The sequence below is a fragment of the Acanthisitta chloris genome, unplaced genomic scaffold, assembly GCF_000695815.1.
Source record: "Acanthisitta chloris isolate BGI_N310 unplaced genomic scaffold, ASM69581v1 scaffold36194, whole genome shotgun sequence".
Lineage (NCBI taxonomy): Eukaryota > Metazoa > Chordata > Aves > Passeriformes > Acanthisittidae > Acanthisitta > Acanthisitta chloris.
This window is the reverse complement of record NW_008669387.1, coordinates 26,202-41,692: the sequence shown is the minus strand read 5'-3', so window position 1 is coordinate 41,692 and position 15,491 is coordinate 26,202. Positions and strand designations below refer to the sequence as shown.

The 15,491-nt window shown below is 37.9% G+C and overlaps 1 protein-coding gene across 1 annotated transcript in view; it reads left to right on the top strand.

The window, feature by feature from the left end:
• Positions 1–970: 970 nt before the first annotated feature.
• Positions 971–15,491, top strand: part of LOC103800903 (signal-induced proliferation-associated 1-like protein 1) — a gene marked incomplete at its 5' end in the record, with an annotated part of 28,669 nt that continues 14,148 nt past the window's right edge. The window contains 4 exons of the mRNA XM_009073296.1: positions 971–1,120; positions 5,964–6,088; positions 8,800–8,918; positions 11,168–11,607. Coding sequence (XP_009071544.1) covers positions 971–1,120; positions 5,964–6,088; positions 8,800–8,918; positions 11,168–11,607 — 834 coding nt within the window. The remainder of the gene's footprint in view (positions 1,121–5,963; positions 6,089–8,799; positions 8,919–11,167; positions 11,608–15,491) is intronic.

The window sequence follows — 15,491 nt, the reverse complement described above, 5'->3', positions numbered from 1 at the left end:
TGCCCATGGCATAACTCAAACTCCACTTAAATTACTGCAAAAGTTCTGAGTGGCTTCAGTGACCACCTAGTAGAACAAAGAACTAGCTAACAGCAGTTAATTCAGTTGGAGTTTGGGAAACAAAATGCACAAAACTGAAAATTACCTAAAAAGGCCTTCAACTACAGACCAGGATATGTGAGTTGAGCTGTATAAGCCTGCTGCTTCCAGCCATTCTGCCCAGGTGCATGTGTTGCAGTTCTGGACTATTTGCTGTATGGTTATTCTGACAGGTAAAGGCTTCATATGACTCAGGTCTGCATTTTCAAACAGAGTTCTGGTATGTTGAGATAGTTTTATGTTAGAACATTATATTTTGGGGGGATTTTAAGGTGTTATTCAGAGTTCTGGTATGTTGAGATAGTTTTCTGTTAGAACATTATATTTTGGGGGGGGATTTTAAGGTTTTATATATAGATAGCATTGCAGTTTTTAGCTCTGTGTTCTAGTGTGGACAAGTTTGGTGGCTTAGAGATAAGCTTGATGCTCTTGGAAGAGTTTGCATAGACAGCTCACTACAGTGAGCTTAAATTTCAGGCAAGAGTTTGCTGTTAGACTTAGAAATACTTTGTTCTGTTTGGTATTTTGATGAGGAATGTCATGTTACATTATTTCTTACACTTAATCTGTAATAACAGATCATGACTTTAGAAACTGGGATGTTTTCCTAGTGTGTGCCAGGAATTTCTTCCAACATTTGCTTTTCTTCATTTACTCCCCTGCATCCAGGTTTTTACAGTTGATTTTTCATCAGTTTTGTTAATTAATAAGGGGAAAATATCTGATCCTTCAACTGATGTAATTTCTACTGTCTCCATGGTGCCATGTTCTTTGCTAAGGTGACAGTTTGCATGGTGTTGTCCATCATTCTTTGCAGTATGAAATTGCTGTTCAGGTTTGCTGATTTGACCGGTTCATTTGCTCTGAACAGGTTGTCTCCTGGTTCTGATGTCTACGTCACCGTTTCATCCATTGCCTTAGCACGATCGCAACAGTGCCGTAATTCTCCAAGCAACTTATCATCCTCAAGTGAGACTGGCTCTACTGGAGGCACATACAGACAGAAATCCATGCCAGAAGGGTAAGCACCAGTCTTTTTATGTATTCTTTTTAGGCAGTTTTTTTGTTCTCTATTCCATTTGTTGTAATGTATATTTAACTAAAGGAGTACTCCTGTCAGCTGTTGTTTACATGCACTAAAACATGTTTGTTTTCAAATATCACTGTCATGCTACTTGGAAAAACCAGTTTTAAAAATCCTTTGCTTCCACCTTTTGCGTTTGGAACCTAACCTCTCTCTCTGATCCTAGTCTATGACTGCTCAGGTAACTATACAAAGGGACCTTTAGGTATTTAAAAATCGTCATTAAAGGTACTGGTTTCATGTGACAAATTGCCTCATTTCACAGGTTTAGTTTCTAAAATAAAATAAGTAATAGCTTTGGGACTTTGCAGTCTACTAGTAGTTGAAGCAAAGTAGTGTTAAGTGCAACTAAGACTTCAGACATGTAGTCACAGAAGTGCTTATTAATCCACAGGTCATTCTTCACATATTCATAGTCATCCTGTTTTAAGGCTTCCAACTTTCCAGAAGTCTTCAGACTCTCTGGAAGTGATCCAATGTCAATATAAGGGGCAACTTGCAGAGGAAGAAAAATCTGTATCATTTTCAGAGAGCACTGAAAGGAGTAATAAATCAAACATCTCCAAGTATGGAAAAAAAATAATTGACAGCATGTTCCAAATTACATCCTGTAGAGAAGATAAAGGGGCAAAACTGCTGATAATTCACACTGCAAAGCTTCCCTCTGAAGTATTCTTGAGTACTTTGCAGGTCATTATGTGTAATTCATTTTGGTTTGGGTCTTTTATAAAGTAGAAATATCTTTTTCTCTATTTAAAAAAGTGGATTATTAGCAAGATAATATAATTGTCAGGAACTGCTTAGTACAAAGTGCCGTCTTTTGCGCGTTTTACGTGCCTGTAAGGGAACAGTTCTCTGTGTCAGTCCAGAGAACGCTGTTCTGAGCATGTGTTTGAAAAAGTGCTGCTTCTTGCTCCACAGCACTGAAGATTTGTCTTCCCTGTTCTTCCTGCAGCTCAGTTTGAGGTTTTATGAAGAGCCAGTCTCTTTTCTGCTGCACACCTTCATGAAGGCTTTGATTCATGATACTATCAGGCCTATTCTGGTCATTACTTAAGTTTCTGCTTAAGGCCTACTGACATTAGGAGAGTTGCTCTCAACCCATTAAACTTTTCTGTAAGAAAACTAGATCAAAGCATGTCCAGAGCTTTGCAGCTGGGAAAAAGCACTTAACCTCTTTATACACTGCATACTTTCTGGCTTATTCATGCCAGCAGCACTTGAGTTGCCTTGAATTCTGAAGAGCAGCTTGTGCTCCCAATGTCTTGACTGCTCCTTTCCAACTACGTCATTTGTGCTACAGAAAAGGTATTGCTGCCATATGTCCTTAGAGCATCACAACCATAACTGCATGAGTAGGAAGGGATTTTCAGACACACTTGGGTTTTTGTTTTGAATTGGCCTCAGAGCTCACCAGCACCCATCCAAACCATTTTCCATCTTTTTAGTTAATTCTATACATATGTTCACCACAGCATTCTTCAGGCATTTTGCAAGTTCAGCAGAGAGGTGTCCTAGAAACCTTGAGTATAGTCTTTTTGGTTTTGAAGTTTTAATTCAGTGCACTGTCTAAATAGAATAATGCAAGAAGTAATTAATACATGAACTTTGTATGTTCCTTATTGGATGCTCTTTAAAAAGAAATCACTTATTAAATTCCTATTATTTGACTATTATATTCTATACCTGTAGGAAAAGCAGTTTGCCTTTCACACTGTCCTTGTACATGTGAATCATATTTACTCAATACTTTCCAAACATTTTCTACCAGGCTCAATAGAAAGCATGAAAAATGTGATTATGAAGGAAACTTTTCCTTGCCTCAATAAGCAAAGTAATGTCTGTCACATTACTAAAAATCATTGCAGTTCCACATACATCTTCTGTTGAGATTCTTCCAGATTCAGGGCAGCTCTGTAGGAATATTGGTGAACCAGGTAGAGCTGGTCAGCATTAGCCTGTGTATGTTATGAAAATAGGAGAGAGATTGTAGCATTCAATTGCTAAGGTGTTGGAGAGAAGGATGGGCTGGCGTAAGGGCTGGGGGGAACTGTGTCCTGAAGGTAATGTTCCAGAGGTGAAGTTTCAGTGTGCTCTAGGTCTGCCAGTCCCTGAGATTGCTCGGTGCAGGAAAACCCAAGTACATAATTTGTGTATACATTTATTTCTTGTTGCATAATATGACAGATTTGGAAAGTTTGTGAAATTTAAATGACCAGAAGCATGGGTGTGAGTCCAGCTTCTGTCAGACATTGGTACAGGCAGTAAATGCTGCCTATACTAGATTATTGGTCTGTATCCTAAGCTCAGTATAGGCAAAACCTTCACTGTCTTCAAGAATATCCAGATTGGTCTTGATGTATATATGTGTGTTTCCTATACTTATCCTGTGTTTACCTGGATGTATGTATATGTAATAAATGATTGTAGAATGTGAAAATTAAATTAAAAAATACCTAAATAGTAAATGTCTTCTTAGGACATAGATAAAATTTATATTTAAGCAATTTCACTGTTCTTTTAATCCAAATTGATTTCTCCTTCAATTTTTTGGGGTTCATTCCTTCATACCCTAATGGGCTGTATATTTAAGCAGCATAGAATATAGCACCACCTGCATTTATTATTCCTGTTTTTAAATAGCCCACTTCATGTGAAAAAAAGCAATCTAAAGACATTTCTTGCTACTCAATTAGTGGAGCAGTGATTTTAATAAAATAAAATTAGAAACATGGAGGGGTTGTATATTTCTAACCTTGGGAAGATGATCTCACATCATAAAATATGCCAGATGCAAGATTGAGTGCTTTTATACTTATGTCCATTATGGGGGTTTGGTAAGAGGACAACACAGCTTCATTGCACCAAGTGTTCTTGGGGGTTTGGCTTTTTCTTTAAGATTCAAACTTCTAGTTACTTTATAATGAATGTATGTTCTTCCCATAATAGTTTAAAAATCTTGAAAGTTTGAAAATCACCTCGTATCAGTGTTTAAGGAATCAATCACCTTTGAAATGCTGTGCTCAGACTTTTTATTCATCTGTTGAATTGGTATTGAATTCATCGCATTTAATTTAGGTATTTGGTTACGTGAAATCCTACCTAGTCTGTGTGAATAGAAGAGGAAAAGTGTTACTCCGCACAATTTCACTGTGAATCATTTGTATTCAGAAAGCAGATACATAGTGGCTTTCATCACTTTTTTTTTAAATTCATTTAATTGTATGTTGGCTGTATCAGGAAGGGGAAGTAGGGTCATGTGCAGGTAAATTTTAGAAGGCCCAAATTTCAATATATGATATTTTGGAGCTGTGCTGCATGTTACAGGCATGTTCCAGATGCTTGTCTTTAATGGTGGGAGTGGGTTTTTCTTGTTCTGAGTCATATGATGCTTTCTTGGTGGATGTATTTGAATTGACAGGTGCATGAGCTGTAAGTGGGATAACCACACTGAGCTTGGGCAGGTCACTGTTTTACATTGGAGGTCTTGTGGGACAGTCTGTTGCTAGTAGAGTGAGTAGAAAGCACAGTTAGGGTATTTTATGTTCTGTTGTTATTTTGGACATTAAAACTAGAGAAACTCATTGATATATAGATGATATATCAACTTGTAATTCTTTTTTGTGTTATTATGTGCATGTAGAGTTTGAGGATTTTTTTTTCCTTCAGGGTATGTCTGAGTTAAAAAAAACAACTAAGAAATGCATTATTCTTGATGAATTCTTAATGATTGATCTGCTATTTCTGAACTCAACTGTAAATCTTATAGACTTAAAAGTGATTTATAGGTAATAAATAATTGTAGACTTAGGTCTTTCAGGTTTTTAGACTATAAGGCATGTAGACTTCAATATGGCACAGAGACACTCTGTGTCTCCTTTGTCATTAGTTTGTTCTCCTTGAATTTATCTTTTTTTGAGCATTCTGAAATCTCTCTGGCTAATCTGGCAGGATTTGTGGCATCCATTGAACACAATTTTCCTTTTGCTCTGTATACTTTCTTCTACAGCAATAGATGTGCATGTCTCACTGCTTTCCTACAGTTCTATTTAGTTTACAGTAGTCCACTCAAATTATTTTATGATCAAATAACTTAATAACTTACAGAATTTATAACCCCCAATACAGCCAACTTTAGAGATGCTTATTTAAAATATTGGCAGTGTAATACTGTCCCAAACAAATCTATGTTGTTTGCATATATGTCTGCATCATCTACAGTATGACCTTACGACTCTTTTGGTTTGAAGCCAGGGAAGTGGCTGAGGTCCATGGGATTGGCCCCATAAACTTTCTGATGCTTTCTTTGACTAGTTTGAGGTAGTGCTTACCCAGTTAAATGGACCCATCCTGGCTATCTTTTCCCAATAAACACACCTTATTTCCCTGTGTGGCTTTTATCCAAACTTTTATGTTTTACACATTGCGGTGAGTTTCTGTAACCATGTAACAGTGTGGTCACCTTTTCATGCAAACATCTATGTAAATGAAAACTAATAATTTTATTTCTTGATATTTTGGTCTGGTATTATTTTTCCCCAATTGTATCACTGTAACCAGCTGTTCTTGATCAAAGGTGCTCAATAAATTAATGTATATTGTAATCGTACACATTAAAGTTGCTAAATGGTCATGAGAGCTGAACTCCCTCAAGGAGCTGTGCTATGCATTGGTCTGCCTTGTTGTTTGACACTACCTTCTTGAAAGTGCTTCCCCCCCCCATGTGAGTTTAATGCATATTTAAAATCATTCTGTGCTTTGGTTTTTTTTTTGAGAACAGGTTTGGAATTAGCCGTAGATCCCCTGCTTCAATTGACAGGCAGAACACGCAGTCAGATACGGGCGGTAGCGGCAAATCCACTCCCAGCTGGCAAAGAAGTGAGGATAGTATCACTGACCAGATGGGTAGGTAATGAATTCTTTCCAATGAACAAGTGGTGCTAACTGCAAGGTGACTTTGGCAATACCTCTCTATGCAGAAAAAGAACTCCCTTAAGCACTGTGTTTTCAGTGTCTTTGAAAGTTAACCTTGTTCATCAGGATGAATAATTAGGTCTGGACCATGTACAGGAGCTTCTGCAGTCTGCTTCCTTAAGAGCTATGAATATCACCTGAGGAAGAACTGATTTCATTTCTTCATTTGATTGTGGGACTAAATCTGCCTTAATGCTCTTACCCTGAAACACTCTGTCCTTTTAGAAGCAGTTGGGTAGACACACTTATTAAGTTGTCTTGATGTTGAGGACTTGTTTGACCTTACCTACTCTCCCAAGTGGCTTGGCTTCGTTTAATTTTTGCTTAGTTTGTCTAAAGGGTTTGTGATGCTCCTTTTCAAACAGTGCTATATAAATGCAAATCAATTGTTTGATCATTGAAGCTATAAAAATACCATGTGCAAAATGGAAAAAATGCAATTAAAGTTTAAATAGTGAAGAAAATCTATAGCTAGGTAATCACCTTCCACCAATATACACATTTTCATTGCACACGGCAATTAAGCTGTCGGCTGAGGGAACATATTAACTACATAAAACAGCTAGGTACTGAGAATTTGTATTGTTAAGCCTCCATTTGAAGTTTTTGCACATAACTGCAGCTATGCCTTGACTAGAATGGATGCCAGTGAGATTGACACCAATGGAAATATCCTATCTATAAACAACATCAACATGATGACCATGGCCAAGGTTGCTAGATTGGGATTTTTTTTCTAACTTTTTTTACTATAGATGAAACAATTCCATACATTCTATTGCACATATAGATCATCATTTTATGGCATCACTATACGAATTGACTAGTGTTCGAGGCAGAATAAGGTTCACTGGAATCAGGCATATGCCAGCCTCAACTGCTGAAGATGTACTTTGTTCACATACCTTCACAACCTCAGTAAGCTGTGCCTTGGCATTGAAGCCATCTGTCAGTCCCTCCCTTACAGCTCCCCCCATACTTCTCACTAAAAAGCTCTGATTATACTGATTTGCAGTTCTCATTTAGACAGAACAATTTTTAATCACATATGTTTTGATACTCTGTGGTGGTAATGACACATGTAAAACTGATCTTTTGCTCAGCATTACTTTTGCAGACCAACAGTTGTGTGTTGGTGCTGGCACTGAGTAGAGCTGCTAGCAAGATCTGTTCTATAATGTTGGGTGTCAATATATTAGCAAAATAAATAAGGCCAAAAAGAACACGAGAAATTGTGTGGTAGAAGAGATGGCTCCAACATTTGGCAAAGGCTGAGAAATGCATCCTGTCGTATAATCCCTGTGTTTTATCTCTTGTGTATTGTCATGCATTCATAGAGTCGCAGTTGGAAGCTGCATCTCTGACTGGAGTCTTTATTGCCCCTCTGGTGAATCTAGGTGAAACTTTGGTTCTATGACAAATAAGCACATTTCCACTTGGGATAATCTGTCTCAAGGTAAATAAGGAATTAGGTGTAGTAAATCCACACACTCACTCCTTCCTGGCCCATCCTTAGCTGCAGGACACCTTTGATCTTTGTTCACCAACACTGCTTGCTACCACTTGCCAGGGGAAGTCAAGTTTGATGACAATATTGCTATTACCATTGTTATTATTGCTTAAAACCCACAACTTTTATTTGTTTTTTTTTAAAACCTAGCAATACTGCAGATCAAGATGAACAAATTTGTAGCTGTGTTGGGGAAAGCACTGCTATTTACCATGGGTATTGTTAAGTGCTTGATGTTTGTAAGCAAAAAGGTTCACTTTTAGAAGCACAGAATATTGCATAACCACAGGAGAGAAGATACATTTAAAAACCCACAACTGAGAAAGATTCTTTTAAAATACTGACCTCGAGGTCTGAGAAGGCAATTACCTACCTAAGAGGCTGTGTCTGAACACCATCTAGACCTCTATAGTTATCTCCTGGGAAACCAGTGTGTTTAACTGGCAAAGTGCAGTCCTGTGAGTGTGTGTGTGAGATGAGTGATTAGAATTCCATTCACTTCTGTCAGTTTGGTTTAATAACTATTCCTTTTGTACATCTATGCAGTTTCCACATTCACAGCCAGCAGTGTTTAAGAGAATATTATTTCAGCAGATTTTTTGTGCTACCACTTCAGTGAGGAAATGTTTATTTTAACTCACCTTATCTTTGATATGAAATTTGTGTAGTAGCTGTACTGGAGAAAATGTGTTCAATTAAGTGATCACTGTAGAATTTTGCTATTGTCCTGCCTTGCGTAGAATGCAGTTTAAGGAAATGTGGGTCTTCAGTCTTTTTAATTTCTTGTCAGCAGGCAATGTGCATAGAGAGATACAGAGTCAATACACTGTGAAAATTAATATTCTGCTGTTTTAATGCTCTGATACACTGCTGTTTGACAATGGGAACATGATACCATTTGGGTTATTCCAACAAAAGTCAGGATGGTGGGTGCTCTTTTTTCGTGAAGCCTTAACGGTTTGCGCCAGGCAGGAATGTGCCCTCACTTACTCACCTGTGTTTTGTCACAATAAGTATTAGTTTTTGGTTAACGGTCATGTTGGAAAAATTGCAGTTTAAATGAGGTTACACATTTTCTTAGCTTGTTGCACTGCATACACTCCTCAGTGCATCACTGTGTGCTGTATTGCAGAACCAACATGCCATCTCCCAGCAGTGTCAAAAGTACTGCCATCCTTCAGAGAGAGCCCCAGTGGAAGACTGATGAGACAGGATCCTGTGGTACACTTGTCTCCAAATAAGCAGGGTCATGTAAGTTATCCTAAACAAGGAGTTGTTAAATGTTTTGGTTTTGCTCCACAAGCTCTTGATACCAAAAGTGTTGTTCAAAGTTATATTTAGTGTGTCAGCTAAGAAAAAGAAAGAAAAAATCCTCAAGCCCTTTCTCTACTAGAACATGGAGGAAGCAGTAAAGCAGGCCTGTTGTTTCCTAAATCCTACAGCACAGCCTGTTGAAGTATTTATTAGTTAGTAGTTTTGCTATGAGTTGAAGAGCAGCTTCTTGTCAGTTACCTTGTGATAAGTAAAGGATTTGTGGAAATTTACAAAGCTATTCCTAGGACTCACATGTAAGACTTCAGCTTCGCTAATATATCTTACGATGAAATGCCCAGAAAGCTGCTTTGAAACAGAATAGTGATCCTACTTTTGGTTTTGTATTTTCTTCATTTTCATTATGTAGTGTAACTATTACTTCCTTTCCATAGCCTGCCTTGCACACTGCTGTTGGAAGTCTGTCTGAAAGGTCTGCTGGAATCCTCCTAAAAAAAAAAATCTTTCTTGTTTTATCTATGTTTAAGGTCAAAATGATAAATTCTGTCTTTCTGTCTCTGCAGAGTTAGATATCCCTGCCGTTGTGGAGACTGTCACTTCCTGATTTACATACAGAGAGATAGATAAATACAGTAATGTTCATAAATTTAAAGTGTCTTGAAAATTATTAAAGTCACTGGAATTAGAAAAACGCCCTTGGAGCTTTAAATTACCCAATAAGCTGTATCACTTGGGGGTTTTATTTATTTGTACAACCAGCTAAAACACAGAGTTGTATTGCATGATGATGCTGAAAGTATTAGTTGAATTTCTTTAGGTGTGAGAAAGTCTTTAATTGGTTTCTGGTCTTTAATTTTCTCTGGCTTACCATCATTATTCTTTCAGTGCAATTGGTGGTGTTGCTCTTAGGTTCTTAATTCATAACAACACATTTATTATTAAAAAACACGCACAAAAAAACCCGTGAACAACACCACACCTGTCTTCATATTCTTGGAAGCCTAGGCTAGTTTTTAAATTTAGATTGACCTGTTTTCATGAGATGTATTTGACCATATAATGATGTAATATATAACTCATTAGCTTGAGAGCAAAATGCAGCACTGGAATTATTAATGCTTGCATTCTTCTAATTTAGTCATTGTTGAAGTAAATCCTTATGTGGTCAGATGGATAGGGGAGTTATGCCATTCCTAATGAAGAGCAGTAACTTTAATTGGAGATAACTAGGAGCCTGGATCAACTTCATATTCCTCCTGGTTTTCTGGCAATTCTTGCTTTAGTATAATAAGACACATGGATGCTGATGATTTCTTGAATGGGACCTCTGCTTATGTCTGTTCAGTAAAACTCCAGGGGTAGACACATAGGAAAGTTTTAAGTCTCCTTTCCATCCATCCATGAATACCCCAGAGATGGGTGAGATACTGAGCAATGGATAAGCATATGGCAAGAAATTCTTCCTGAAATGGGAAACTGATGCCCCCTATGAAATTGAAGTCATTCGGTTACTTTGTAATAGTGAGCTGTAACCAAGGGCAGGACACACAAACCAGCCAGGCACTGGCATGCCCTGATGGGATAATTTGAGAGCTTCTTTTCATGCAATTCCACCTACTGGAAAACAGTTTCAGATTAGTTAAACGGTGTTTCAGTGGTCATTTGCAAAAGTCACTCCGGCTGAGGAGGAAATATACTCTACTGCAAAGGGGAGGAAGAGCAGTGGTTATTTTGCCCTACTGTGACCTTTTGATAGGCAATTAGATTATTAAAATAATGTGCACTTTCTGTGGATTGATTATGTTTCATGTTCCAAAATGCTGCAGTCTTAAAATTAGAATATTTTTAATTACCATAGTTATAAACCAAGTCAGTCTACATAGCTCAGCCATTTTCGTTGGACTGGGTTGAGCCTCAAAGAAACCAGTGTAAAGTATTTTGGGACAAAATACAAACAACCTTCACTTTCCCTGGATAGTTAAGCTATGGCTTCCAAATCCATATGAAAAGGGTTTTTATGTGCACCCAGAACAGAGCACATGCATTATGCTGAAATTAAATAGTTAGAGTTTATTAGTCTCCTCAATGTATCTATCCAATACCTCATGGCAGAAGAGCTCCTATTGTGCAGTGGTGACTTTTGTAACCATTTATTTCTTCCTCTCCATTGCCATAATTCTGAATAAACCTACAAGTGTTGGGTTTTTGGATTGTTGTTTCTTCTATAGTCTGACAGCCACTACTCCAGCCATTCCAGCAGCAATACTCTCTCCAGCAATGCTTCCAGTGCTCACAGTGATGAGAAATGGTATGACAGTGGAGAGCGCACCGAATCAGAGTTGAACAGCTACAACTACCTTCAAGGGACTTCAGCTGATAGTGGCATAGATACCACTTCCTATGGACCTAGCCATGGCAGCACTGCCTCCCTGGGAGCAGCGACGTCTCCCCGTACAGGGCTAACAAAGGAGAAAGTGGCACCACTGTGGCACAGCTCCAGCGAAGTGGTCTCCATTGGAGACAGGACATTAGAAAAGGATAGCCACATGGATCGAAAAACTGAATCTTCACTGAGCCTGGATATTCACAGCAAGAGTCAACCAGCCTCCAATCCTCTAACAAGGGAGAACAGTGCTTACAGTCTTAGTGATGCTGTCTCACATACAAGGTAATTTTCGCCTCTTGTGTGATTGACCTTTCCACATTCATTTTCCCATTCTCACTCTCTAGGCTATCAAAAGTGAGAAGTGAATGTTGAAGAGGGAGGTTTCTACATATGTTAACCAGTGTTTTGAAAGATCTCACTGTGCAGAATGCTTGAAAATTAGGATCACCTTTAGTCTTAGCATCTGCTACTGCTTATAATACTAAAAGTCTTTGAGAGCATATTCCATACTAAACTGTTGCTACTAAACTACCCTAAGACAGACAAGTCTGATGTGTTCATATGGAATATCTTGCACAACTGCAGTTCATATGTGGATCAAAAAGGAGATTAGTCCATTTTATTAATTAACAGTTTCATATGGGGTTCTTTTTTAGTCTTGCAAGTACCCATTTCAGATATTTTGCATTTTTTCCTCTCAGTCATTTTGTTTAGAAATCTGCTTGCAGTCACTGTGATCAGTACTGAGAGCATGTTGCTTGGGAGTGCTAGCATGTAGATTTTAATCTCATTCTGCTGCAAGTTTGTGGGTGTGACACATTACAGTCACCTTCCCTCCCTCTCTCAATTTTGCCACTTGTAAAATTGGCAATATCAAAGTATGTGTGTAATGTGCTGGAACACCTCAGATGGCAGATACCACTTTACAAGTTAATCAGCGCTTCTAGAAGCAGAAGGTATTTTAGACCATTTTCCTAACCAATTTTCCAAGAAGTATTAAGTGTGCTTTTTGAAAAATACTCCTACTGTGTCATACTAGCAAATAGAAAAAAACAGCTCTTTCTTGGAAGATGTGTGATCATCATAATTTGTTGCCCTTGTGGAGCTTGACTGTTGTATTTTTATTCTTAAGGCACCTCTGTTTTGAGTGCATAGCTAAAATACCTACAGACTGGGAGTCTGAAGCAATTGTTGCCAAGTGTTTTGAGCAAAGCTATGTTTGTGCAAGACTAGATCTGGTTTATCAGACAGTTCAGTAATTCCTCATACAGTAGTTGCAAATAGGGGGTTATCAGGGAGACTATAATGTTCTCCATATACTTTGTCATGGCAATTCTGACTAAATGGTGGCCCCGCTCTGTTTTTTGCCTGTCTTCATTGGCCATTTGTGGCACCAAAGCTGATACTGAGTTGTTATAAATCCCACCCAGGTCATTCAGACTGGTGTTTCTAGTGCATGCATGAAGGATTTGAGCAAGTCTGTAGAAAACACTATGCAGAGGGATTTACTTAGATTTAGGGCATGTTGCCTTTCTTGAAGGTAATCATCTATATGGTAGCTACCCTACAGTTTTACACCTTTTATTTTAGTATAAGCATGTTTGTGTGCATTTTTTAGCATTCAGTAGAATGTACCACATGCCCTGCAGTACTTGTCTGACAGTAACTACTAGTAGCATTAAATGTGAGATTCTTATATAAAATGCAGATTGTAATAAAGTTGTAGCATTTTGATTTGGAAGGATTTTTTCAGAAGCAACTTAAAGAATCCTGAAAAATTGATGTAACTCTCAGAAGCTTTATTGTAAAGGTGTGCCTAATGGGAACAGCATGTTCGTACATCTGAGGTTCTGGTTTCCTCCTTAAGCATCAAATAGAGTTGGTTCACTAGAAAAGCCAAGAAAATTTCACAGAAAGAATCATCTTAGCAGGGCAGGCACACCCTGACAGCTCTCATCTTTATCTACCATGGACATACTCTGCAACTTGATTGCAGACTTAAGTCTAGGTTGTTACCCATTATTTATTATAACATTGTGTCTCCAAACATAGTATTTTCTCTGGTTGGTTTGGATTAATTTGTGTGATGTTTCTCTGATGCTATTGAAATGATTCTCTCCATGTGTTTTTGGGGCCATTACTGAAATTTCCAGATAAAGGTTCCCTAGGCATTATGCTGGAGAAAACAGTTAGGGTTTCTTTTTTCCAAGTTTCCCTTAAAAATCAGATGTTAGTAATGCAGCTCTTTGTGAAAAGGAATAGTAGCTGTTTGGAGAACACATGGAGAATGATACTTGAGAAATACTGCAGTCCTTGCACCCACATCAGCAGACTGACTCAGGTTCCTTCTTTGTTATTTCTTGTTTGTGAAGACTAGAGCATGTGTTTGATGCCTCCCAATACAGAGAAGGCATAATCCGGGCTGAAAAGCTTTCATTTTGTCTCCCATGGCATCCTCAGTTGGCCGTTGCACACTGAAGAGCAATGCTGACCTGAGAAAACCCTAGGTCCAGCTGTTTGCTCCAAACTCTCCCATAGCTCACTCTGTAGAGGCACAACAGCTTAGAGCTGGAGGCTGTTTAAACTGGCACTTCCAAAAGGTAGCCACAGCTGCCAGCTTTGGGAGGTGAAGGAAGGGAGTCTAAAGAAAGATTCTGAACAGGCTGCTTTTAATGAGAAACGAACAGCTTAATTGGTGTGCTTCTCTATCAGTTTTGAAATTGCTGTCCTTTGTTGCTTCTCACTTTTTTCCCTTTTGCCTGTGGATGCCAGAATGTCTATAATGTCTTTAGAGTCGGGTTTCTGAGCAAGAAGAAAAGGAATTTGGCCCTAAAAAGAACTCTGTGACAAAAGAAAAGAAAGTAACTACAAATTAGAGTGTTTGTGTCTGTAAAAGACAAGAGCGATAATTAGTGTTCGGATCATTTGATGGTGCATAAAAGAACTTGTACCTGAGAACTGGTGGCAAAATGTAAATTATAGTGATTAACTTTTACAGCAGAGCTTCTGGCTGGGTTTTATTTTTCTTCTCCACCCCCATTCCCAAAGTCCTTCCTGATGATTGTGCAGATTTCTCATACCATCCCAGGAGAACAGCATTATGTAGGCCAGTAATTATACAGAATCATTATGGCAGAATGTCATTAAATGAAGCCGTATGTGCTGATGGCATGAATTCTATTTTTAAAAAAAAATTCGACCTTTCATTTCTACCCAAACTGTACAGTTTGTTATTGTTCTCTTACCAAAACTAAAAGGACAATTGGGGCTATTTGTAATCAAGTATCTTTTTCATTGCTTCTAATAGTTTTAAGATACTTAAAATATTATTTAATGATGGTAGAATGCTTTTATGAATCTCTCATCTGTAGTTTTTGCAGATTGCCATGTGGTATTTGAGTTTTTAGATAGTTCAATCCTTGATATGTCAATAATTGAGGCAGGAGGTAGAAGACCAACAGTGACTATCTCTGTGTCATGAGAATGGGATCTGAATCTCTTCCAGATACAACCAGGCTGGTTCAGGTGTCTGTTACAGTGTGATGAATTCTCTTCATGCTTCCTGGTGTCAAATATTCTGATAACTTCCCATCACTACTGTAGTGCTCCAACGCCAATTAAGTTTTTGTAGACTTTATCCAAAGCCTTTTGCTCTTCAAATATACTTTCACTTAACAAGTCTGTCTTTTTACCTGTCTGTATTCTATTGGCCTGCCAGTTCTGTGTATAGCTCCTGCAGCTGAATATCCTTCCAACAGTACTATATTGTGAAAACCACAGCTCAAAATACACAATATGCTTTAAACAAACCTGTATTTAAAACGGTACATTACTTTACTTGTGTTTGCCAGGCTGTTCTTGGCATCTATTATATGATACATATTATAGTAAATAGTAAAGTAATAATACTTAAATACACAATGTGAATCTACAATGTTATATAGTAAAATATTATTTTACTGCATGTATATATATATATGCATCCTATGTAAATTTTTTGTCAAGCATAATGAACATCAGTTTTTACCTTCTTTGCTTAGTAATATTAAGGATCAACACTATCCAGCCTATCTAGGAGTTGTTACTGGTTTCTGTTAAGAAATGTTTTTTCACAACTAGCTCTTCATTGAGAAATACTGGATGGATTAACGAATTCTGAAATGTGA